Source organism: Camelus dromedarius, chromosome 25, assembly GCF_036321535.1.
Source record: "Camelus dromedarius isolate mCamDro1 chromosome 25, mCamDro1.pat, whole genome shotgun sequence".
NCBI lineage: Eukaryota > Metazoa > Chordata > Mammalia > Artiodactyla > Camelidae > Camelus > Camelus dromedarius.
Window position 1 is genome coordinate 13778497 of NC_087460.1, and position 27283 is coordinate 13805779.

A 27283-nucleotide genomic window follows, 5' to 3' on the forward strand; every position below is an offset into this window, starting at 1 on the left:
TTGCTTTTGTCTCTTTCATGTTAGAGGTTTTCTAAAAATATTTACAGATCTATATACCTGTCTGTTTAAATTTAAGAATGAGGTATTAAACAATGAATGAAAGCACTATGCTTGGGTAGTGATTACTAGCTGCTGGGCCTCATGAGAGTGTGATCCAGCAGGAACCCAGCCATTTCACAAGAGAATCCCCAAATGTCAGTATCCACAACTTTTCCTCTTGCATTAGTCAGTTTTCCCAGTGAGGAATCTTTCAATTTCTTGATAAAGTATAAGCCTAGTTGATAACCTTCTGGGAGCTAAGTAAAAAGGGGGTGAGTATGGAGGTTTCACTCTTCAGAATACAGCCTTTCTCTTAATTAACCTGTTTTCAGCTTATGTCCTAAGTCCAAAGTCTCTCTTTGTCATCTCCACTCTTCTAACAGATGGGCAAAGACAACTGCACGTGTGTGGGTAAGGGGAGATCCAGAAAACTTCCAACCAATCCTCCTGTTTTAAGTGTCATTAGCACTCACCTCTAATTGCGAGTCTTTCAAGAATTCTGAGACATAAACTGGCTCCCTTCTTAACAGTATACCATATTAAAAACACTCAAGTTTTCAGTTTCTGTACTATACATGTTGTCAGACATGACCGGGCCATCTGCTTTCCATCTCCTAAAATTTTGTTGATGTCTTTTGTCTGCCATCGTCTCTTCTACTATTTTCTTACAAGTTTATTCCTATTTATAGCCCCCTCTTATAACTTTACTAGTCTTTCAAGAGGAGTCAGAAAACCAGAAGCCAGGGGGTATTATATTTTTAAGTTTAACTTCTTTATCTGTGGTTTTCGATGATGCTTTCTGATTTGAAAACATATGTGTGTAAAACCAAAAGGCTACCAGGAAAAACTTTGATGATGGTTGCTTTAAAGAAGTGGAAATGGGGTATTAGGTATGTAAATACTTTTAATATTCATAGTTTATGTTTCTATAACCTTTTTAGTGCTTGTGAACATTATCATTTTTATTACTTTATTATTTTATCACTTATTTATCATACTTATTTTTTATTCATTCATATCAACTCTAATTATTTATTTAAACTTATTATCTTAAGATCTTAAATTTGATCAATTTTTAGAGCTATTGAAATTTTAAAATTATAGATGCTTGTTTTACAAAACCTGGAATATATTAAAAACAATAAAGAAGAAATTAAAAGTTTAAAAAAAATAGAACCACATAGAAAGAAATACAATTAATATTTTTTCTCCCTGTGATCTTATTGCCATATTCTCAAGTTTTCTTCAAAACTTGACTTAGGTTTACTAATCAATTATCTCTGCTCTTCAGCATCCTCAAAGTCTCCTTCTTACCTAAATCTTTACCTTCTAACCATAAAAATACTTATATTTTTCCTATGCTAAAGAAAAATGCCCTCAAAAATGCCACTTCCTTAAGATATGCTAAAATCTCTCTGAGGACTTTTATAAACCAAACATTTCAAAACACTTTTTGCTTCTATTTCTTCACTAACCTTTTCATTTGCCTCCAGTCCATCACCTTTACTGAAACTGCCCTCTCCATGGTCTTCAAATACATCCAAATGACCAAATCGAATGAAGTGGCCTTTCCTCATTTATTACTCAACCTGACCACCCTGGAATTTGGCATTGTTGAACAATTCTGTCCTTTTTACAAGCTTCTCTGCCCTGGATACCCACGGCAATGTATCAAGCCACCTAACCACCTCCTCTCAATTTGCTTTTTCTGTCTTTCCTGACAAAATAGCATTTCTTCCCCCCATCACACAAATGTTATATTCCAAGGCTCAAACTTTGGTTCCCAGTACCTTTTACTCTAATAATAATGGGAGACTGAGCCACAGCTACAGTCCTTATATTCAACCCACGAACACTAATAATATTTTGTAGAGAAATACAACAGTCCTAGAATGGACCATCAGAAGATATCTAAAATTGGGAAGCAGGGTTGGGCCAATGGAGAAAGGAGGATATAGAGGAAAAAAAGGAATTAAGAAAAGCACTCAGTTCTTACTATGCACAGGACACCATGCCAGGTTCTTTCATATATATACAACCCCATTTCGTTCTCAGCAGTCCCGTGAGTCAGTTACTTTATTTATCTTTACCAGAATTAAACAGCAGCACAAAAACCACATAGCTATGGTCAGACTGCTGATGAGGAAGGAAGCACAGTGTAATGCAATGAAAAGAGTCTCCGTGGTCACACGGCTTCAACTTCGCCACTTACTGCTGCATGGCTTTAACCAAACCACGTTAAACACTTCGGTTTTCAGCTTTCTCATTTGTAAAATAAGGACAAACTCAGCTGATAACAAATGAAAGCACTGTAAGTAAGATGTGTAAGGTACTTAGTATACAGGGAAGCACTCATAAGTAGCTGTGGTTATTATTATTCTGACTCTATATAAAGACAGGATGTTTTCATAACAGAAGAGAACGCTATGGGAAGCAAAGGAAGAGGGTTTCAGGAAGAGGAGTTAATGTTTCTTCCAAAGCATAGACCCAAGCCCAGGCTGAAGCCTAGGCCTCCTGTGGCCACACAACTGTAGAGAAGAGCTCTAGGCAATTTTCTACCAATACAGGGCATCTCTGTGAGAAAGGCCTAGAAGCAGGTGCCCCTGTGACTGGGCCAGAGTCTGTGAAATCATACAAGTCAAAGTCATCTTGTGAGCTGGGAAAATGCTCGACCCAGGACCACCTGCTGCCTAGAGACCATATGTCCCCAAATGAGAGTGAATCTTATGACAAGCCGTGGCTATCCTTTCTGGAGAAATTGTTTTGACAAGATTTTTTAAAAGGCAAAACAAAATGTGTATATTTTTCAAAGGATCAATAAAAGAAAGGGAAGGCACCACAAGCCCCTGTGGATTTAGAGCCATCGGGCTACAAAAATGCTAAATATTCTTCACTTGTCCTTTATAGCATGTCTTAACATTCCTTTTGCCATAAAAATAAATTAAAATGTGATCGTCAGCATGATAAACCAAAAGTGAACAGACTACAGGAAAAAGACAAACTGACCAGAGAAGCTGAGAGAAGCGTTATAGCCCCTGGAAGTATTTCAGACAGCAGCTGCAGACTGTTCCCAGACACTCTGCTAATGGAGAACATAATTACTTTTCCTTGACAAAGAAAAACAGAAGAACTGATGAGGTCAAAATCCATAAATTAATTCAGTTCAGTGAGTGCTTGTGCTTGTTGGAATAAATCCTCTGTGCTTGAAAGTGCAGGTCATAGAAGATGTACGAGACAAAAGCCAAGGGCATGAAGGGTACCCAGGTATTTATTCACTCATTCATTCATTCATTCATTTGTTAAATGCTTATTACACACTGAGTGCGTGCAAAAGATTATATGCTAAACTTTAGGAATGAGAGTGAATCAGATGGGTCTCTGTCTTCTGAAATCCCGTGGCCTTGCAGCAGGAGTGAGCAGCAAATAAAACCACCTCGGCACAGTTTATCAGTGTGTGGATGAGGACGCACAGGATGCGGAGGGGAGAGAGAACAGGTGGAGGGAGATGGGAAAAGATTTTCTAAGGTCAACTTGGAAACTGAGAATTGAAGGACTAACAGGATTTAGTCAGACAGGCCAATGGCTAGAGGCATGAGAAAAGTCGCGAATTTCTGACCAAGAAAACGGCATGTCCGAAGGCACGAAGTTCCCAAATCTCACAGGCCAGAGCCAGTTCAGAACAAATTTTTTCACCCATCTCTGGCAAAATGAGGAAAATGCAGGCAATGAGTGAGGCTTTCTTATTTCATTTTAATCAGCAGCCTTTTTTTCCTGAGATTCTGTCCTTTCTATATTTTGATGTTAACATGTAAACTTTCTCTGATAATTTCCTTATTTGCCAAAATGCAAAGTCATCCATTTATTAATGTCCACGTATTAATTTATTTGGTAATTTTCTAGCCCATGAAACCCTAAGTTTGGGAAACCCTGCACACGATGAACAGATCCATGGGTGTTTGGCGTGATGGGAAGGCAGGATCCCATGGCAAATAAATATGCATTAGTTTACACAAGAGATTGAATTCAAAAAGGAGGCAAGGACCAGATTATGAAGGGCTTTCTGTGGCTGGTTAATAAGTTTAGACTTTATCCCACAGGCCAAAATGAGGGGAGTGACATTCAAAATCCCACAGGCCAAAATGAGGGGAGTGACATTCAAAAGGCAGACGAATTAGCAAGTGTGATGTTGGACAAGTCACTTACTCTCTTTCTTTGTTGTGTATTTGGAAAATGCCGATGCTGGTAACCACACCACACCTACCAGACTTATGGGTGCTTGAATCAAAATTAAGACACGCTGATGACATACCTATGACATAATTTTAGTATATACTCCAAAGGTAAAGGGTTAATATTAATAAATTCCTCCCACTTCTCTAAATAAGTACTTAAACTAAAAAGCTTTAAAAATCTCCCCTGCTACTCTCCCCTGCCCCCACCTCATCACTTTTGGCCAGGATACCGGACCAGCGGGTCCCACTGATAGGACACGATATGACAAACAGTAAGATGCTCTTCCTGAGTTCTTATCAATGAATGACACGTCTCTGCACAGAGTTTGATCTTCATCTGTGACCAAGGCCGCCTAACAGTCTACCGACTTCATTTTTAAGAGTTATGAAAAATTTAGTATTCAAATATGAGCATTACCACATTTGGAGAGTTTACCAAGAATCCTCATTCAACATTCTGCAGAGAAGCCTGGCTGTCGTGCAACTCTTGGCCGGAGAACAATGCTTCCTTTGTGCCTGACACATGCAGTTTTGAAATTCCCACAACTGTTAGAAAAGACGTGTTGTATCAGGGCATCATCAGTGTTGTGGGGAATTGGCTGTGATTGTCAACTGCTACTGCTCTTGTTTGTAAACAGAAATTACTTCTGTCATTGCTGGATTAACCAAAAGGCGGACTATGTTTGCATACAGTGTGCCAACCAAGGAAGGGCATCCCAGAAATGGAAAAGACAACAACAAATTTTTTAAAAGAATAGTTTGATATACTTGAATTCCTAAAAAACACGGAAGTAATCATCATGAGCAAATTCAAAAATCTTTGCCAAAACAAGCATCCCATATTCTTTTCAAAGGTGACGTCCCCCATAAGTTTTAGACAGAACTTTTGATTAATTTACCCAACATCTTTAGTTTCTTGTGCGTTATGAGACTAACTCTTTAGCAGGTAGAGGTGAGAATGTTGACAGTATTTTATACTATAATTTTTGAATAACTTTCATTTGTGACATGTCTTTATTAGTTACAGATCAAACAGGAACCACTCATAAATGTGTTGGTACAGTATTAGCGCATGGTTAGTAAGCTCTGGAAGCAAGCTAATCTGAATTTGAATTCTAGTCCTAACCCTTAATACATATGAGACCTTGGGTGTGTTCTGTAAACTCTCTAAGCCTCCATTTTCTCAATTGGAAATAGGAGTAAAACGGTACCTACCTCACAGGTTAGTAGAGAAACTGAAATAAGACCAATCACGGAAATTCTTTTGCATTGAATCCGTGACCTTGCTCGAAGTTAGCCATTATTATTATTACTATTTGAGTTCATTTTTTCAACATAAAGTAAAACTAGGTGATATGGGGGGGGGGCAAGAAGACATCGTGCACTAAAGCCACCCAATAAACGTACTTGAGTTTTGCCAACAAAGAAAACAGAAAAAACACAGAACAAATGTTGGAGGAGTTATTTCCACAGAGAAACCATCCGGAATAGAAAATGGGCTAATATCCAAGGGAGCAGAAAATGAGAAGAAAGAGAATTCCAGCCTGTGCCAAAGGCCTTGGGTAACCACATGTCCCAAAATGTCACCCAATTCCAGTGACTCTGGACATCTGGTCAGCTAAGCCAGATTTCCCCCGACCATCAGCCACAAAACAGAATCATTGGAATGTACACTGCAGTGTACCAAAATTGATGAATTTAGGCATAAGCTCCATTTCCCAATTTTTATAGTAAGCACTTTAACCTTCTCACACAGGTGCTTTTATACCTGGAACATGCTCGGAATGTCCATGAAGCCAAGGGCATGTGTTGCCAGTGGGAAGGTGTCCTAGGCCATCTGGGCTGACCAACTAGTGGTCAGATACCCAGCCCCCAGCAGATATGCTCTATTTATGCCTTGGTATTTGATCATAATGCAAATTTAGAGATGTTTCATTGTTTTAAACATTTGCCTACTGAAAAATTATTTTGGTTGTATTTGCTCCGTGTGTGTGTGTGTGTTTGTCTATGTTTGGGTGCACTGCAGCACAAAGGGTGCGTCTGGAATAAGCCCTCTGCGAACCTTAAAGCATTGAGTTGGTCTATTTGAAGAGGGATAAAGAAAGGGAATGTCAGGGAGTCTGCCTCTGCCTTCCATCCAGACCCCTAGGAACTCAGTCCCACCTGGTGCACAGCCACTGCACGTGGGCGGAACGAGGAACCGACCAAGTGACTCAGGGAACTGGTCTAGCCTTACTCCCTCCACATCCCCCCTCCACACTCACTGGTACCAGGATTCATTGTAGATCTTTCGTCTTCAGAGAGCTCTCAAACACAGTTACCCCACAGTATCAGAGAGAGAAAGGGAAGCCAGCAAGGTGTCTCCTAACAGGCGTGTCTAACCCCGCCTCTGTTCACACCATACATGGTGACAACTTTGACTTTTCACTCACTGGCACAACTACCAGAGGGTCACTTGAGGACAAGTCAACACATAACCGATGAAAGAGCTATGGGAAAGCATCGAGAATCCCACCTAACGATGGGACAAAGGTTTAAAGAAGAAAAATGAAATGATAACTGGCTCAACCTGGCAGAAGAACTCGACTCCAGCCCTGATTCCATGACTCAAGACAAGAGCATGCAGACGATGTCAAATGTGCCTGTCAGTCCAGTTTTGAGGCTCAAACCTAATTTATCCTGTATCTTCCTTCTCTTCCATTAACCTTCCTAAATCATTTTTTAACCTGGAGGGTTTTCTACTGAGTCCCTTCACTCACACAGTTCTGCTAAAACCAATCATCCAGCACGAGCTTACAACCAAACACCATTTCTCAGCCTCGGAATGTGCCATTACTGTTTCTCTACCAACTCAGATGCTACCTACTCATCCATTAGGAAGAAGCTCAGCACTCTTCTCTACCATCGCTTAGTTGTCTGACCCATCACCTAGAAGCACCAGGGTGTCTGAGGCAATGCCTTACCCTTTCCCTGAATTCCCCCCCTTCCAAAGCTATCATCATAGCAGGAGTTTAACGACGATGTGTTGAATGAAAGAAGATGTACTAAGCAGAGTTGAAATTCTATCACTTGCAAGTAAGAAGTTTCTATTTTTGTCATTTTTCCTACTCCTTATCCATCCCTATTCCAACCACGCATGACAGACCTGAGCTTCACCTACAACAACAACAACAACGACAAACAACAGCAGCAAACCTCTCTCTGGGGTGTAAGATACATGCAGAGAAAACATAGCAAAATTAACACACACCAATTTTTAAAACCTATCACCAATTTCCTCTCCTCTGAACAGAACTTCTGTGTTGCCTCTTGCTTTCCATTTCCCCACAAAAATCTGAACTATTTTCCTGCCCTCCCTCCTGCGCTCCCTCCTAAAATAATGACATTTCCAGAAACCAGATTCATTTAAGCCTCTCACAGTGAGCTGTGTTTCCTCTCAAACTGAGGACCTTGTGGCAGTGAAAGCTAAGAGGAGAATGTGCAGCAAAAGTCCTCAAAGTTGTGAAGAGATAAGGACTCCGAACAATCTAGAAAAGATGAAAATGGTTAGGGCAAACGGAGTAACTCAGGAAGCCACCCCTCAGCAAAAAATATTTAGCGTCACAGAGAGGTGATGCTGTATGATGAAACCCGTTGTTCCTGGAAGTCAGAGAGAGGTCCATCTTATCTTATTTCCAGTCACCATCATGGTTTATCTGGATGCGGATCCCATCAGTCACAGATCTCCACCACAGCTCTTTAAACAGGATGCAACCAGGGGTGACACTGGGTGACTAGATTTAGAGGATCTATAAACAATAAGCATGAGAGAGGAAGGGAGGGAGGGAGAGAGGAAGGGAGGGAGGGAGGGGTGGGGGAGGGGGAAGAGAGAGAGGAAGGAGGAGAGGGAGGGGGTGGGGCAGAAGAAGAAAAAGGAGAAGGAGAGGAAAAAGAAGAGGAAGAAGAGGGGAGAAAGGAGGGAGCAGAGAAGGAGAAAGAGAGAAAGAAAAAGAGAAGGGAGGGAAGAAGAGAGGAGGAAAGAAAAGAAACAAAGAAGGGAGGGAGGGAGAAAGAAAAGAAAAAAGAAAATGGAAGACGAGAGACGGGGAGCAAGCAAGCTTCTAAACTCATTTCTAAGCCCTACGCAGAGACAGGGCTTAGAGCATGAGCCCTGGAGTCAGACGTTCCTGGTCTGCATCCTGCACCTCAGCCACTCACTACCTCTCTGAGCTCCACTCTCTTCCTACGTCAGTAACCTGTCCAAGGTCACAGCGCTCGAAACTTACGTGGGGTCAGACGCAACTGGACAGAGAGAGAGAAGAGGAAGGAGAAAGAAATCCAGCGTTGAATTCATTAAAGAAACACTAAAAGCAGGCCCATTAAAGAACACCAATCACAAGGAGACATTTGGAAAGGGAACAAGTGATCATTAATTATAAGATATATAAATATACAAGTGCATAGGTGGAAAACCCAAGAGGATAAGCTGAAAAAAAAAAAACTAAGAAACTTAAATAAGGTGGATTGTTCTAAATAAAATGAGTAACTTTCCTATCCATAAATAATAATCACAGAAATAATTATGAAAGCAAGATACTACTGGGTAGGAAAAAAAAAAAGAAGCCTCATTACATAAAGCAACTGGGAGCATCTCAAAGTATAGAATCTGAAAGAAAAAAAATGAAATACTCTGTTTTGGGGAATAAAATAAGGATTGTACATGGAAGTAAACAGATCTCATTCTTGGATAGAAATTTTCAACTGATATCAGTTAATGTAATTCAAATGAACATACCAGTGAGAATCACTTGAACTTGAAAAGCAATCTCAACTGTACCTAAGAGAAGAAGAGGAAAGAACTGCAAAGGAAACGCTGACAAGGAAGCAGTGACTAGCCCTATGAGATATTAAAGTTTACTGTAAAGCTACAGTAATTGAAACACTATGACTGTAAAACAGAACTAGTAAGATAAGGCTATGCAAGGAAAGTGGAACTTCTGAAACAGACCCACACATGCAGGACTGTCCAGCATGGATAAAATTGACATTTCAAATCAGTAGCAGGAGGTAAGTTTTTTGTTTTAAGTATTCCTGCTAGAATCTATGGGGAAAATACTGGATTTCTATCTCATGATACTGGAGTAAGTCACAGGCAGGTCTAAAATTTAAATGAAAAAGTTAAATCATAAAAATACCAGATGAAAATATCTTGGGCTGCAGACATCATGGCACAAAGGTTCAAAAACCATAAAAGAAGAAACTGATGAAGGTGGTTTCCTGATTATTTTTTACCTCTTTACAGAAAAAAAAAAAAGTTTTTTAAACATAAACATAAGCAAAGTCAAAAGACAAACCTGGAAAAATATTTGCCACAGATATGACAAAGAACTACATTTCTTTAACAACAAAAGGGCACGGGGTATCAAAAAAGAAAAAATGACCACCTCAAGAAGAAAGTAGGCAACATATACGAAGTACCCTACACAGGAGAGGAAATCCTCAGGGTCAATAATGAAAAAGCCACATGAAGCTCAGTCCCACTAGTCATTAAAATCTTAATGTTTTATCTATGTATTAGCAAAATGTTTTAAAGTTAATAATACTCCATTGTGGACAGGCCAGAAGGCTCCTCTTGGTCACAAAACAGACAAATTCAATTGGAAGATAATTGGTAAATATCAATCTATCTAATTCAGTGCGTTGCTTCATGAACTTGAAATTTTCCGTTTAAGAAGCTATCCTGTGGGGATAATTGCAGAAGCAGAAACATCTATTTCCAGGATGTTTCTTAAGCCATTTCTGGTTTAAAAAAAAAAAAAAAAGGGAAAAAACCCCACCATGGTCAATTCTAAAATGGAAAGTTATAATCTCTCCATCTTTTTTGATTAACAGGATAGGACTGCTTTGTGCTACCCATACTAAATGGGGTACCTACTGAGAGAAATGGTGTAGGCGGGAAAATACGGAGGCTGTAAAAATAATTTTCATGTGATTTGTTATTTAATAAATATGTTAGTTATTTATTACCATATAACAAATTCTTTCAAAATTCAGCAGCTTTAAACAACACAGACGTATTTTCTCACACAGTTTCTGAGGGGCAGGAGTGTCTGAGCTGGATGAGAGGGTCTCTCATGAAGCTGCAGTCAAGTTTCAGCTGCCGTCCTCAAAAGCCAGAGAGTCCACTTCATAGCTCACTTCTGTGGTGGATGGTGGCCTTGGTTCCTCACTGGCTGTTGACCAGCTGTCTCAGTTCCTTACCAGTTACCTCAGTTTCATAAACCGCCTGCGGGCCCTCACAACATGGCAGCTGGCTTCTCCCGGAGCAAGTGGACCCAATGGAGAGAGAAAGAGAACACCCAAAATGGAAGCCCCGGTCTTTACAGCCTAATCTCAGGAGTGACATACCAGCACTTCTGCAGTAATCTATCCTGTTCTAGAAGTGAGTCACTAAGGAGGGGGTATGATACGTGAATGCCAAGAGGTGGGAGGCACTGGGAGCCATCTTAGAAGGTGTCACTATGTAATACAGATATCCAGATGTTTTTATACACAGAGACACAAACACTCATATACAGTAGGGGATTATATATCCCAGTTTGTTTGAAACAGTCTTGTTCTATTGCTGTTGTCTCGGAATAATGACTGTATTTTACCTCAAGTATCCCAGTTTGGATCCTAAATTATATACTCTGAATAGAAAAACATCTCAAAGGCTACACATCAAAATATTAACACTGTTTATCCTCTAGGGAATGAGACGAAGAAGACGTCTATATTTGCTTAACACCCACTTGTAAGTTTTAGCTTTCACAATAAAAATGCACGATCTTAATAAAGAATTTTCAAAAACCAGACATTACACATTAGATCTCTATCTTATCTTTTGGAATAACTCAAAATAGTATCATATAGCTTCCATCTCGGAAGTGACAGTGACTGACTCCGAAAGTTTTAAAAGCCTCTGGGGATCCCAGGAGTGGGGAGAACAGAGAGTGTAACTTTCCTTTTCCGGCAACACAGAAAAGGTCTTCACGTGTTTGGCTGTTCCTCTCCTATTTCTCACTGATTCATAGATTTTAGTCCCCTGGCCATGGCATGTTGGTATTATTTCCTGGCATCCATCTCACAGAGATAAATGAGAATTAAGAAAGTGGGCTACGACAGTTAGGTAAGAAAGAAAAAAAAACAACCTTAAAACCAAGCTACTGGGATGAATTAGAAACATTAGGCAGAGTGACACCTTCCCACTAACTTGAACCCAAGATCTTTGCTTGATTTGGAGGCTCCTTAAGGACAAGGTGATAAAAACAGCCTTCGATACTAACAATAGTGAAATATACAGCAAATGTTAATTCACCTTCACAGACCAAAATTTTACCATTTGAGAGTCCTTTCTTTGTGTTAAAACACTGCGATATAAGGAAGTAGCAGGCTTTAATTTGAAGCCCTCAATGTCAATGCTGGTCCTACAGAAAAGGAGGCAGGCTAGCATCATAAGGAGCCCTAGAACCCTAGATCCCATGAGCCCTAGAGCCAGACAGACCACTTATTAACTGCATAAGCCCAAGCAAGGTCATTAAGCTCTCTTTGGTTCAGTTTTTCCATCAATAAAACAGGACTATCTTAGCTTTTTCAACAAACAGTGCTGAGACAACTGGATATCCATATGCAAAAAAAGTTCATGTAGGCACAAACCTTACACCCTCTACAAAACAAAAATTCAAAATGGATCTCAGACCTAAATGCAAAATGCAAAAAACTGTAAAACTCCTAGAAGATAACATGGGAGAAAACCTAGATGACCTTGGATATGGCAATGACATTTTAGATGTAACACCAAAGGCACAATCCATGAAAGAAATAATTGAAAATTATTAGCAAATTGACTGGACTCCATTAAAATGAAAAACTTCTGCTCCATAAAAGACAATGTCAAGAGAATGAGAAGGTAAGCCACAGACTGGGGAGAAACATCTGAAAAGACACAGTTGATAAAGGAGTGTTATCTAAAATATCCCAAGAACTCTTAAAGTTCAATAAGAAGAAGAAAAAAACAATTTTAAATGGAAAACAAAAACGAAAAACAAAAGCAAACTCATAGATACTACGAACAGATTAGTATTTGCCAAAGGATGGGGATGGAGGTAGGTCAAATGGGTAAAGGTGGTCAAAAGGTCCAAACTTGGAGTTTTTCAAGTAAATAAGTCTTGAGGATGTAATATATGGCATGGTGACTTCAGTTAATAATACTATATTGTATATTTCAAAATTGCTAAGAGAGTAGAGCTTAAAAGTTCTCATCAGAAGAAAAAAAAACTTCGTGGCTATGGATGGTGGTGGGTGCTGAGCAGGCTTACTGTGGTGATCATTTCATGATGTGTACAAATATTGAATCACTATTTTGTACACCTGAAACTAATATAACGCTGTATGTCAATTAGATCCGATGTAAAAAAAAAAAAATGGGCCGAAGACCTTAACAGATACACCACCAGATGGCAAATAAGCATATGAAAAGATGCTCCGTATCAGATGTCACTGGAGAAACGCACATTAAAACCACAACGAGATAGCCCAAATCTGGAACACTGACAACACCAAGTGCTGACGAGGCTGTGGAGCAACAGGAACTCTCATTCATTGCTGGTGGGAATGCAAAATGCTGCGGCCACTTTGGAAGCCCATTTGGCAGCTTCTTACAAAACTAAACACATTCTTACCACACAATCCAGCAATCAAACTCCTTGGTATTTACCCCCCAAAATTTAAAAACTTATATCCACAAAAAAACCAGCACACACATGTTTACAGCAGCTTTACTCATAGCTGTCAAATCTTGGAAGTAACCACCACGTCCTTCAGGAGGTGAATGGATAAATAAACTGGTAGATTCATACAACAGAATACTACTCAGTACTAAGAAAAAAAAAAGTGTACTATCAAGCTGTGACAAGACATGGAAGAAGCGTCAATGCATTTTACTAAGGGAAAGAAGCCAATCTGAAAAGGCTACATATAGTGCATGATTCCAACTCTTAGTACATTCTGGAAAAGGCAAAACTGTGGAGTCAGTAAAAGATCAGTGGTTGCCAAGGGCTGCGGGAGAGGGCAGGGATGAATAGGCAGAGGATTTTGAGGGCAGTGAAAATCCACTGTATGGTACTCTAGTGATGGAGACATGTCATTACACATTTATTCAAACCCATAGGATATACACCACCAAGAGTGGACCCTGAGGTACACTGCGGACTTGGGGTGATTATAATGTCAATGTGGGTTCATCCACGGCAACAAATGCACCACTCTGGTCAGGGAGATTGATAATCTCCCCTCACTTTTGCTGTGAACCTAAAACTGCTCTAAAAAAAATAAAGTCTTCCAAAAGGCAGGAGGGGTGGGGTGGGGGACCTGACTCACCCTTGGGAGCTGCTCAGAAGGAAGAAAGGAACCCTGAACCAAGGAGCCAGGGTGGCTTCTAGAAACCGAGGACAGCCTTCAGTCGGCAGCCAGCGAGAAGACCTTGGTCCTTCATCCCCAAGGAAGTGAATGCTGCCAACAACCCAGATGAGGAAGACAATGGATCCTCCTCTAGAACGTCCAGAGAAGACTGCAGCCTGCTGACACTTTGACTTTAGCGCACTGACAAGAGGCCCATGTCGGACTTCTACAAAGATGTAAAATAATAAATTTGTGTTGTCTGGGTGCGAGGTGGGGAAGGACTATCTTACAGGGCTCCTGTGATGATGGTAACGTACATGAGGTATTTAAAAGAGGAGCTGACACATAGTAAGCGTTCATTAAATGCTAGCTCTCAGCACCACCTACAATCTAAACAGCCTTAGGCAAATAATTACTCACAGCCTGTTTCTTTGTCAAAAAAGGATAAGAATATCTCCTTCACAGAGCATTTGTGAAAATTAAATGATAACACTGCTTAAAACAGGGCCTGGCATATGGCAGACACGAAATAAATAACAACTCTATCACTAAAAATATCATCATTGTTCAAAAAATTGAGCTGATTTTAAAATCGAGGGTTAGGATATATTGCGTGTGAGAGGACCTAGCATAGTGCTTTCACGTAACTGGTGCTCAAGAAATGCTAATTAAATGTAAACTTAATTTTCCATATTGCATTTCTATTTTAAAAATCCAAAGAGAATCTTTCAGACTGCTTAAAAGTCGTAAGTCTTACACACTACTTCATATAAGATAGACAATGAACAAGGACCCACTGTAAGGAGAAAAAAAGGAAAATTAGGGAGGATTAGAAACCAGTACTAGCAGGAAGTTTAGACTCTTAAAATAAAGAATGTGTAACTATCTAATTTTAAAAAAAACAAGGACCTACTATATAGCACAGGGAAACTATATTCAGTATCTTGTAATAGTCTATAGTGGAAAAGAATCTGAAAAAGAATAGATATGTATGTATGCATAACTGAATCACTTCGTTGTATGCCTGAAACTAACACAACACTGTAAATCAATTAGACCTCAATTTAAAAAAGAACTGAAAAAGTTATAAATCATGAAATCTGATAAATTAGACCAATCCCCTGGCTGCTTTACAAGTTTTTCCCTTTTGTAACAGGATGTTCAGTGGGATTTTTATGCTAGAACTGTGGTTTAAGTCCAAACTGGAGATACGACTGCTAAGTACCTCACAGTTGAGAGTCGCACTGAATGATATGGGGTTGGCCTTTCAGGAGGACTTAAGTGATGGTTCATTAGCAATCAATGCCCTCTCCACTCTCACCCCCCCATCCCCCAATCAAGGTCAAAAAAAGAAAAAACTAGGAGCCAGAGAAACATGTTGAGGAGTGGGCATTCTTCCCTTCCCTGAAGAAAAGGGAGCACCCAAGAGAGTCAAGCCTGGGGGGTTCCTGGCCAGAGGGACATCCTCCCTTTAGGGTCAACTTAAGCCTATCACTTGTTGGTCTGCCCCCCAGGCTTCCCAAGTGAGAAGAAAAGGAAATGAGAATGAATCAGTAGGGGAAGAGAGACGCTAAATGATGGAGCAACATTTGAAGATTTTTGTGGTAAATCTCCTAAATGGGGGATGGGGAGGATGGCTGCCTTAGGGGATGAGACACCTTGATCATCTGCTTAAGATGAAAGTATTCAGTTGAGCATCTTATTTGCTATTCCTGGGACCCACCTGGGATCCTTTAAGAAGCAGTGCACAGTGACTGAATTTTAGGGTGCAAAAACCCATCTAGGGGACAAGTACAACAAAATATGAGGGTTTTTCCCTTCTCCCTGGGAATTCTGGTCAGTGCCCCAAACTGAGACCAACATGTGCTAAGTGGTTAACATGCTTTAAGTTCAGAAAGCTGCCAGGAGTCAGAGCCAGTCACCTCTCTACAAGACTTCTAAGCTGCACCTGAGCAGAGGTGCAGTCCTGCCGCCACGCAGCCAGAGGGTCTGGGAGGCACGAGCAGTCTCTGGAGGGTCCTGTTTTTTTCCGGGATGCTGTTGATCCTCCGCCCCGTGGAGAGGGCAGACAGTGCCTTTCCTCCCTGCCAACTAGGCAAGAAGAGGGGATGGGGGAAATTCCAAAAGAACCACTTATTAAGGCCCTAAGGGTCTGCATTAAAGAGAAACAGTCATTTCATTCTTGGATGCTTTGCTGAAGGGACCCTGCGCTGTCTAGAAAGGAGAAACAGACATGGGAAGACACGGGGAGGCTGAGGCGGATGGGTCCCTTCGGTGGGGCAAGGATGGCATCTTTACTCCCACCTAAAAGGGCTGCCCACCAGGCAAAGAAGCCAGGACGATGTGCCCTTAAAAGACGTGGGCAGCCTGTCAAGGCTCGGCCTCCAACAGAAAGACAGGGAATAGCCTGGTCCTCCCAGAGCAGCAGTGGGGGGAGCAGCTCCCAGGACCAGGCGGCGCAGTGTCAGAGGGCGCCCTTCACACTCCCACCCCCGGGGCTGGAGGTTCGCGTGGGGTCAAAGCAAGCACAGACGGCAGGCAGACACAAGAACTTTCACTGTGCTCCAACATCAACAAAACTGAGCTCAATACCAGACTAAGACTATCTCAATGATCAAGGTGCTGCAAACTGATCAAATCTGGCCAAGCTGGTCAGAGACCCATTAGAGTCAGAGAAGGGGAGTAGGGGGTGAGGGCCAGGAGGAAGACTTGACCAGGCATACTGGAGCCCGTTCCAGGCAAAAATAAAATGACTTTGTTTTGACCCCACATGGAGACGCCACAATGTCCCGCCCCTCCCCTTCCTGTTGTGCTCCTCTCACTATGCGGGGGCTGGGGGGTGAGGGAGAGGCGGGGGAAAGGGGTGGGGAAGGGGGGAGGGGTAGGGAGGATAAGAGAGGGAGAGGGGGTCGGGTGGGGAGGTGGCTGCCTGAGGGCAGATCAGTTGCTCACAAGGTCAGCGAGCCCCATCCGAGCCACCAGCCTCTCCATCTCTTTTATGCCACCGCTGACTGACTTTTGCTTTACCGCCCGGACTCATGTATCTTTCAGCAATGTTTTCAGGGGCTTTTCCTCTCTACCATCTCCCATGTTGCAGAGGTTATCCAGAGTGGAGAGAGATCATACCACTGAACTGCGTGGAGGCCTCTGGTCTCACAGTCCCCCCGCCCCCCACCAACCCCGCAGGCCAAAACCTCAAGGGACCAGAGGCGGGAATTGGGCCCTCTCTGGCCCCCACCGAACACAGACATGCACAGCTCCATTCTGAAAGGGAAGGTCAACCTGGGCTTGGTTTTCCTCCATAAAAAGGAGCTGGGAGGCTTTCTGGAGAACACAGCTGCCCCTATAAATACTGTGCGCTGTGTTCTCCGCGGGAAGGCCCGCATCCTCCTGGCTAAGCGCTTTATTCTCAGGGCCTAGCAACAGCGCCTGGCACAGAGAAGGCGCTGAAGGGACGTTTGCTGAACAAAGGAATGAATGGAGGAGGAATGAAAGCATTGGGAGTGAATATTTATGGCATGGAAACTTAATACTAGGCCACAAACAAAACTACCCCCAAAAGGTATTCAGAAAGCTGTGGCCAGGACTTTCAGACAATTTAAAGTCTCCATTCAGACAGCAAATAGTTGTTAGACACTTAGTAAGGCTGCAATGAGTGATCTAAAACAGACCAGTATAAACATGAGTAAATCTTTGACCCTGAAGCCCCAAAGCAACAGTGTGTGGAAGATGCTTCAAACAGGTCCAAGGGGAGAAGGACAGAGGTAGAGAGGACATAAGCCAATGTCAAGACAATCACCAACACTCAGCCTCCCAAAACCCGACCCAACAAAACACCATCATAGGATTTTTGTGTCTTTTTCCTGCACCTTCACCCTCCCCTCAGGTAGATGTGATCTGCTCCAGATTCAAGCTCAAGAGATTTAATTTCAATAAACAGGAAAATGACTCTTAACAGAGTCAGAAAATGCAATTGTTTTAAGACAATTGTCTTCTTCCTTGAAATCTCTACCTCAGAGTGAAGCCGAAGTTCATTTTCCCTTTTAGTTTTATTTAATTGCTTAAGTTCTGGGAGAATGATGCAAATGGTCCCATAAAGGCACTGCTTTTTTTAAAACTGAAGTATAGTTGATTTACAATATTGTTTTAGTTTCAGGTGTACAGCAAAGTGATTCAGTTATACACATATAGATCTATTCTTTTTCAGATTCTTTTTCATTATAGGTTATAAGATACTGAATATAGTTCCCTGTGCTATAGAATAATTATTGTCCTTGTTGTTTATTTTATGTACAGTAGTGTTTATCTTTTAATCTCTTCTAATTTATCCCCCTCTTCCCCTTTAATAACCATAAGTTTGTTTGTCTGTGAGTCTGCTGAAAAAGATGAAAACTTTAATTTGAAAAGATATATGCACTTCAATACTCATAGCAGGACTATTTACAATAGCCAAGATATGGAAGCAACCTAAGTGTCCATCAACAGATGACTGGATAAAGATGTGGTATATATACACAATGGAATATTACTCAGCCATTAAAAAGAATGAAATATTGCCATTTGCAGCAACATGGATGGACCTAGAGATTATCATACTAAGTGAAGGAAGTCAGACAGAGAAAGATCAATATTGCATGATATCACTCATATGAGGAATCTAAAAAAATAATACAAATGAATTTATTTAAAAACAAGGCACTGCTTTTTAAAGGTAGATGAAGGACCATGCTAAAGGGGAGGATAAACACCAGGACAGATAAAGGCACACAGTCCACTTCACTAAATAAATCCCCACAGCCAGGTCTCTGCAATGTTCAGTGAGGGGAGACTGCCACTGGACATATCCAGTTGTGTGGGAATCTTTCTTAGTTCCTTTGGCCTCTTGAAAATTCCCTAGTGGGAATTTCATCATTCAATGTTAACAATCATTGTATGTCTGCTGTTTATGCAATCACTATCTACACTGAAGTGGAGAAAACCTCAAATCTGCCCTTAGTCAAAGTCAAAGATTTTTTATGAACAATGGAAGAAACCAGTTATAAGAACTGACGGCAAAAGGGGAAGGGTACAGCTCAGCGGTAGTGTGTGCTTAGCAGGCATGAGGTCCTGGGTTCAATTCCCAGTGCCTCCATTAAAATAAATAAATAAACCCAGTTACTCCCCCTCCCCACCCGAAAAAAAAAAAGATTCTATTCTAAGAACTGATGGTAGGAGAAAAAACTGTTAAGAAATTACTTTTAGAAATTTATACTGAGAAAAACAACAGATAAATGTTTAAGATGTATATACAAAAATGTTCATAAAAGCATTATTTATGAAGGTGAGAAACTGCAACATGAATATCCAATAACTGTGGATTCCTTAAATAAATTATTAACTACCCTAACAAGGGGAAATCTTACAGCCATTAAAAAGGGAAGATGTGGATCTACATATATTATTACTACAAAAATATTCAGAATGTACTATCAGATTCATCACATATACACACAGGAGCACTGAATAATTGTCTCTGAGTGATTAAATGTGAGTCACTTTTACAAATGAAAATAGTTTTGCTCTTATCATTAAATCCAACATTGAGAAAGAACTCTTTGAAGAGGCTTATTGATTTCCTATGTTCAGTATTTCCCAAATATATATGAAGAAATTAAAGAAAAAAATCTAACATGCAAATTTCAATATCCTTTTTAAGGATCCTTTGGAAGAAAGTAATTTACTTTAATGTGGGGACATTTTTTTTTTAAAACCTCATGGTAAGTAACTTTTTTCCAAAGCGAAAATCACAAAGCTATTTTATCACAAGCTTGTAAGTTAAAAATTAATTAGATGAGAAAAATGTTAAAGATATAATATTGGGTGATTAAAAGAGGATATAAAACTAAATATACAAAATATATACAATTTAGTAATATATATGTGCACGCAAATATACAAAAAAGAAACTGTGTTACAATAAGTACTTCTGAGGCACGGAATTATGAGTGATTTTTTTTCTCCTTTTTTCTACATTTTAAATTTTCCTATGGAAGGTATCTATTACTTCTAAAATCAGATGAACAATAAACATTATAAATTTTTAAAATAAGCATGAGGGGCATAAAACCATACATATATTTGTTTTATGAATAACTGAAACAAGCGCTTTGTTCAAAAAAAGCCCTTTCTCATTACACTCACTTGTAAATCTCTGGTCGTGTACTCTGGTACTCATGCCCTGAATAATGGAGAACGTGGAGCTCTGAATTCATCTCAGCTTCCTCCTGGCACCTAATTAAAGGAGTGACACAGCTCTTGTGGTCTTGGCTGCTTCCGTCTCAGGCAATGCCATAGCTAGGAGACGGTCCAACAGAAAGGGAGAAAATCAATAGCTTCAAAACTCAGCAGAATTATCTAAAACAGACAAACTAGCATCCTTGAAACATATGACCTCAATTTCCTAGTGATCTAACGACACTAGTCCAGGCTGTAAATTTTATAAAATCATGAACCATATCTAACTTTCATCACTGTATCCCAGCACCTCACGGGCACACAACAAGCATTTACTAAATGTAGGTAAATGAATGAATGAATGAATAAGTGATTTATGACTGGGGTCTGCTCTCATCCTTAGAATTCTGCTGGCCATTTTATGCATCCTTAGTACTAACACTTGAAGAAGAAGGCTGTAAAAAGGTCACATTTCATTGTCATATATTCCATTCCTGAAAGTACAAGCAACAGACATAGGATGTGGCCCAGAAAGCAGCTTTTCTCCTCATTATGGCTTAATAATTAGCAATTATACAGCACCTAATCCTCTCAAGGTAAGAACTGCCACCCACAGCTAAGGCTCAGAAAAGCCAGCTAAATTTTTCAAGGTCACAGAGTTAATAAATGACAGAACCAGGATCAAAACCTGATTCTCGGGGGCCCCAAAGTCTGGAAGAAGCATCTTGTCATCTCACCAAGCCAGGTGAGAATGACTACAGATAGCACACTAATTAGCTCCCTTAATTATCATCATAAACCTTGGCAGTGGGTTAGCATATGATACCATTTTTCAGATGACAAAGCAAAGGAACAGAGAGGTTAAGCAACTTGCCCAAGGTCACACAGCTCCCAGCAGAGCCAAAATAGAATGAAAAGCTGGAAAGTCTTTTACTAGAAATCATCATAAGGGACCACATTAATGATACATCGTCGGCATCACTTCCAAAATGATTCACAACTGTGATGAGAAAAATAGCCTTTGAGAAAAAAACTTGTCTTTCTGAGCTGCAGGCTAGGCATTTTACAGTATGATCACCTGTTCACATTCAGAGTCTGGACAGTTTGATAAGGACTTGAGTTCAGGATGCCAGCCGTAAGTTCCCTCTTTGCTTTTCCCCAGGCACCTTTTAAAATAACCACTTAGAGTTAAGCCCACGAAGTGAGTGACCTCCACCCCAACTACGATGTAAGTAACAGGTGTTTGCTATTCTGTTATCTATCGCCTGCTCACTAGCTCCTGGCCTGGGAAGGAGGTCTGTCCCTCCCCGAGCTCACTGCACCTGTGGGTGCACTGAAATTGTATCTTCAGCCAATATGACCCCAGGGTTTCACCTCCCCAAAGTGAGAGCTGGATGCTGAGGGAGCCACCTGCCGCCCCGAGGGGGCAGCCTGGGTCTCCTCATTCTTCAGGTGACAATCTGCACATTAATTTGATACACCAGCTCTGACTTCCTAACACAACAGCTCTGTCAAAAGACAAACTGGCCGTATTCTGCACTAACCTATATAATTATTCAACTGATCAACTAGCTTCCTAAACGCTCCTCTCCAAAATGAAGACAAAAAGGCTTCCAACTTGTAAAAAACAAAAACAAAAACAAAAAACAAACACCTCCATTTGCAAGGCTGAGGACAAAAAGTATGCAAATATCTAATGTTTTGATGTTACAATCAAATTAACAAACAGGTTTTTAAAAAAATGTTCTCTCCTCTATCCTTTCTCCTCTACAAATACTCCTGCATAACCAACCAGAACGCCAGACTCAAATTTAAACTTCTCAAACTCCAGGAAGTTTGGTACTAGAACACGGAGAGCCCCCTTTCCACGTGTACACGTGACGTCTCCCAGTCCCGTATCGAAGTTCCTTTCACATCCTCCCATTCCCGCAAAGAGCGTTCCTTGGCCATCCCACGGGTTAGCAGGGCGCACAGCACTGTGGCAAATCACCCTGAGGATGAGGGATGCCAGGAAGGCAGGCAGACTGTGGAGTGGGCTCCAGTCATTTGGGCTGGGAATTCCAAAGCCTACAAAGGCCCCATTGAGGCCAGTTGAGAAGGGGTGAGACCAGAGGGGGAATAGAGCAAGGCCCCCGAAACACAACACAAAGCATGAGCTCTTCTTGCCAGGGTCTAAGAGGGGCATTGACGAGACCCCCCTAGCCAGTTCCCATACTGGCTTCCAACAGAAACAGCTGCTTTTTGTCAATTTCCCAAACTGCATCTGCTGACCGGACGCTTCCCTAACCAAGCCCCGGCCATCCATCCAAGTGCAATTCGTTCACTCCTCTTGCAGAAGTCAAAGTATTTACAGTTTGCAGTTTCTAAATTTAGCTCCCAATTGTATTATGTTTCTCTGGGTTTTTAAAATCCTATCAACTGGGTTGGTTTTGTTTTCTCCAAAACAGTGATTCTCCACCAGGGGCCTCCTCCTGGGTGCTAACTGTATGCTAGCATGTAATTTGCACTATACACCTCTAAGAAATGATGACAAACCTCATTTTAGAAGCAGGGGAAGTGAAGTTCTGAGAGCTGGGCTTGCCGGTGGTCACACATCTAGAAAGGGGACTCCAACCACGTGCCGACGGCCCCGGGATCCCTCGGTTCTCACTCGGCTCCGCTGCCTCTCTTCGACGGCTCTACTGCCAGTTGATTTGTCAGGTATATACATAGAAGCCTGTCCCATGGGATGGCCGCGAGACCTTGATGGCAGGGACCAGGACTGTTTGGTGATGATGATATCCGGTGAGGTGTGTCCGGCAGTGCGTGTGGGCAAGCCTTTGTCACGTGGTGGGGTGGCGGATTTCCTCAAAGGACAATTTTAAATGTTTCCAGAGACATTGTGGTGATCCCTTGATATTAGGAGATGGTTAACCAAGAAAGAGAGGGGTGGTTTTATCATCTGAATGAGACCAGTTCATCTCTGAATGTGACCAGCTTTTGTCCTTAACTTCAATTAATAAAAGTGATGTCAATCACTTGCAGGCTAACCTTGCTGGGCATGTTCATCTTGGTAAACAGGGATAATACTGTATGCATTTATACAAGGTTCTTAGGAGAATTATAATCAGACAGGACATTTAAAACATTGAGCATCACGCCATGCATACAACAAGAGTCTAATAATTTGTTGGTTTTTGTTGTTGCTGTTTTTACTATGTCAGGTGCCAAGAATAAAGCCTTGCACATAAATTCTGAGCTGAAATTTATTCCTAAGAAGCCAATGAAATGGGCAAGGACCTGGAGGAAGAGATAAAAGCCACTTGGGTTTGGCACTTCTCACACTACTCGACTAGAGTTAACAAGAGTCACCAAGAAACGTTCTTACATTTCCACAGCAGGGAGAATCCATTTCTTCATCTTTCTACTTCCTCGCAGATGGTAGCAAAACTTCCTATTAAGCAAAAAACCCTTGCAGCTTTGTTACTTTCTTGCTGTTCTCCTCTGAGCAGTTTGTCAAAGCCCCCCTCTGAGAAGTCAGTACTTAACAAGGTCTAAGCTTGGAGAAGAAGAAAATCACAGAAGTCCATGGAAACACACTGGGCAAAATGGAACCTGAGATTCTGATGCTTTTAAACACAGTGAAACACTCTCTCTTATCCTCACAGCATTTTAACAATAAACCATCGCATTTCCTTACTCGTTTGTTTTTGTCAGTCACCCCCTAGGAGGAGGTAAGCTGTCTCAGAGGAAGCAATCTGCCCAGCCTGTTTCACTGCCACCCCCCCAGGGCCTAACTCATATCTGGTGCATTCGAGACTGGTTGACTGACAGACTGCGATTCCTTGTATGTATGTATGAATTAATATACATATATTTATACATTGACATACACCATTCCATGGTTTATGAATGAAGGTGTATCTATATATCCCCACACGTAAGTGCACCTTGGACATTTACGTACACATACTTGTCTTTGTGCAGATGTTACAGACTGGGAAACACAGATACCTGTTTCCCCAAGCGGTGTTTCCTTAACACAATAAAGACTTCTGGCTGATCTATTATTTACCAGTAAGACACGACTGATCACATACTAACAACCAGATGTTAAAAAACAATTAAACACGCAGAATAAAAAAAAAACTGACTTAACAGACCACCATACTTTGACTATCTTTTAAAATCCTCATAGCTGTTCATTAGCTTAAGGGCAAAGGGTGGGCGGGGAGGCGGTGTTCAGAATATGGACCAATAATGATTCCCTGCAAATCTGGCAAGTGAACCATTCTAAATTCTTATGGGCTGGCCAGATGTTCTTATTTAAGTTGTAACGTATACAGCTTACAATTTATAATTTATGACAATGACAATAGCACCATTGGCGGGGTAAATGTGCCAGCAGCCTGGCATCGGTTTTTTATTTAAACTTGATACCAATCCCACAAGGTAGATGCCATTATACTTGCTTATAAATAAGGAAATGAAAACTCAAAGAGGTGGCATACCTCGTCATGGCCCTGTCAGCCTAAACATTCAGGATTCTACTCCAAAGCCCAAACTCCTTTCCGTGCGCAATGGTGCCTCTTACACAGTTTTACAGACACTAACTTCGAGGGGTATGTGTTTAGGCAGTTTGTATAGCGTATGGATTTTCACAAAATGCCAGCCAAACACACTGAAGACCATCCCGGGCAAGACAGCAAGGGGCAAACGTGTCTCACATGCAACCCGCCTGGGCTTCTGAGAATATGAAGCATTTTCCACTCAATTATGTTCTCCAAGAGAAATTTATTCTCCAACAGAGCTTCATTATTCCTCCTCCTATATTAAAAAAAAAGGGGCTCTTTCATTGCAAACCAATGGGAAGTTCTTAACTCATTTCCTTCTATCACTTGAAATGAAAATGCTTTCTGTCTTTAGAGAAAAGAGTTGCTGGATAATATGCCTTTTGGGGTCTTTTGAGTCTAACAATCAATACTGTGACGGCAAGAGAAAATTAGCTTTAATATACTTTTAAGGGGAGTGGGGTTATTTTTAAACTTAATGACAGAATTCTAAAAAGAGAGACGTCTTCCCTCTCAGCTTAAAGGAGAATTCAGCTGCCTTTCCCTGCAAGGATTGGCTATTATCTATTTGACCTTCTTTCCGGGAGCAGGCCTGAGAAGCAGAGAGAAATTACATGGTTTAAAAGTTGTTTTTTTTTTTTTTTTAATTTATAGATGTTTCTGAACATTTGCAACTAAAGAGAGTGAAAAATGTTGAAGTTGGCTCTCATCTACCAATATAGTGCTTGGAAAGATCTTGCACAGAGCAAAGGAAAGCGCTCCATACCCCCTCCCCACTCCCGGACCACTACAGTCATAGTTAGAACTAACTGCAGCATCGTCAGCTCAGGGATCTGAAGGTGAAAGGGGCACCTGACAGTGGCAGAAGCATCCGCTTGTCCCTTCAACATGAACAGGGCAGCGGGGAGGAAGGGGAAACAGCCCTGTCTCACTTCCAATCTGACTTCACAAAAGAACTTATTTTTAGACACTTAAACTGAAATCCCCAGAAGCGCAGGGAAACTCAACCTCTGAGAGGGTCCTCAGAGTTCCGGTTTCCAACCTCGTTTGAGTTTGTTGTCTGCTTTCTGACTTCAAGCCCCTGCCTAATGCACATCTTCCAGCCTCCAGAAGGCATCCACAGTCCAAGCCAAGAAAAAGAACTGGGAGCTTTCGAGCTTCATGTGACAGAAATTCCAGCACAGACCCTTCAAAGGTACATGACCTTGGGGAAGTAACTCCTCCTTCTGAAGACTCAGTTTGTGGTTGGTAAGATGGGGACAGAATATCTGTTACCAGAAAGTTGTTGAAGGTTCAGTAAAGATTACACAGCACTGGGCTCTTAGTAGGGCATCAGTAAGTGTCCTATGTTTTTGTGCAGGCACACTGCACAAAGCAGCGAGAGCCCGGCTGGGTGTCCATGTTCTCCCTGCCCAAGACTTGCCCATGACTCCCTCATTTGTGAAGCACGTTACCAATGATTCACCAAACCTCAGGAAGATGCCTGGTACCTGCTTCTAATTCTTTATAGCTTCAAACGTCTGCAGAGACCAAGAGATAAATTCTCATTAAGTTCAAGGGACAAAGTTAGCCTGGATTCTTATTCCCACCGGTTATCGGCAAATCGTTGAAAGAAACCCAGGCTTGGGAAGAAACGCGTACAGACTTTACATGGCCAAAGCAAGTTTCTGCACATCTTCTGGGTCAAGGGCTGGGAAAGGGCCCCTGACTAATGTCTCCAGGTTAGGAACGACAAAGAAAGGGAGGAGGACAAGGAGGACCGGACGTAAGGGCCTCTGAGGGCCGGTGACCCTGTCGTCAACGCACCAGGAGGAAAGGACACGAGAGGGGTGGAGCCGCGAGGGCAGGAGTACCTGAAGGCTCTGGCCGCCGTCTGGTTCCTCCTCCACGCCGTGCCCTGTTGCAGCACCCCCTGCACGATCTCCTTCTCGTTGGGCAGCCGGTAGACCGGGAAGATGTAGAGCCAACAGAGGACCACGACGCAGAGGGCACTGGCTCCCACGGGCAGCCGAGTCCGCGGGAACTTCCACGCCAGGACGGCCATGGCCCCTCTGGATGTATGTCGCCGGGCCCGCCCGCAGGGGCTCATCGCAGCCCCGGGGTCCCGGGGGGCGAGGGCCAGAGCCTCAGCACAACGCCAGGCGCAGTGGCAGCGGAGGGTCCCCCCACCGCCGGCCCCCCATGCACATACACCTTTCGCTTTCTTGCTCGCACTGGCACGCACGCTCCTTCGGCGCCCGCGGCCCCAAAGGTCAGCGCAAGGATTTTTCCCAAGGCAACTTTTTCAAGGATTTCTTTCTAGGGGAAGTGGCCGGGAAGCAAGTCACGAGCTATGGCCATGGTCGCTTCCCCTGCAGAAGGCGGGCGCTGGGGTCTGAGAGAGCTCGGGGAGCGGCGGCGGCGAGTCGCTCCCGCCGGTTCTGCAGCATCACGGTCGCCCTCGGCCTGGGTCCGGGGAGAGGCTCGGGTTGCCCCCAGACATTTGGCCCGCGGCGTCCCCTTCAGAGCGATGCTCCTGCGCCCTTCGCCGCCTCTCCCCGCCTCCCGCGCTGCTGCGCCGCCAGGCACCCCCCCACCCCAGACGCGCTCCCCGCGCCGCGCCAAGTCCTTGGAAATTTCCACGGCGGCCCGGGACCGCTAGCCCGCCCCGGGCTTCTCCGCCTCGCCAGCCGGGACCCCCGCTCCCCACCCCTCCCGGAGAAGAAAAGAACTCGCTCTCATCAGTTAATTCAGCGGCGCGCCGCAGCCTTCCGCTGCGCCCGGGACTTCGCAGACAGACGCCCGGGGATTGGTGGAAATCAAGGTCTCCCCTCCCTCCCCCACCCGCAA

General features: G+C 42.4%; 1 protein-coding gene across 2 annotated transcripts in view; it reads right to left on the bottom strand.

The window, feature by feature from the left end:
• The window catches only part of ST8SIA1 (ST8 alpha-N-acetyl-neuraminide alpha-2,8-sialyltransferase 1), a 113985-nt gene extending 86982 nt beyond the window's left edge, over positions 1–27003 (bottom strand). For both annotated transcript variants that reach the window (XM_064479094.1, XM_031443991.2), the window contains exon 1: positions 26308–27003. In XM_064479094.1, coding sequence (XP_064335164.1) covers positions 26308–26543 — 236 coding nt within the window. In that variant the 5' untranslated portion in view covers positions 26544–27003. The remainder of the gene's footprint in view (positions 1–26307) is intronic.
• Between the last annotated feature and the right edge of the window lie 280 nt (positions 27004–27283).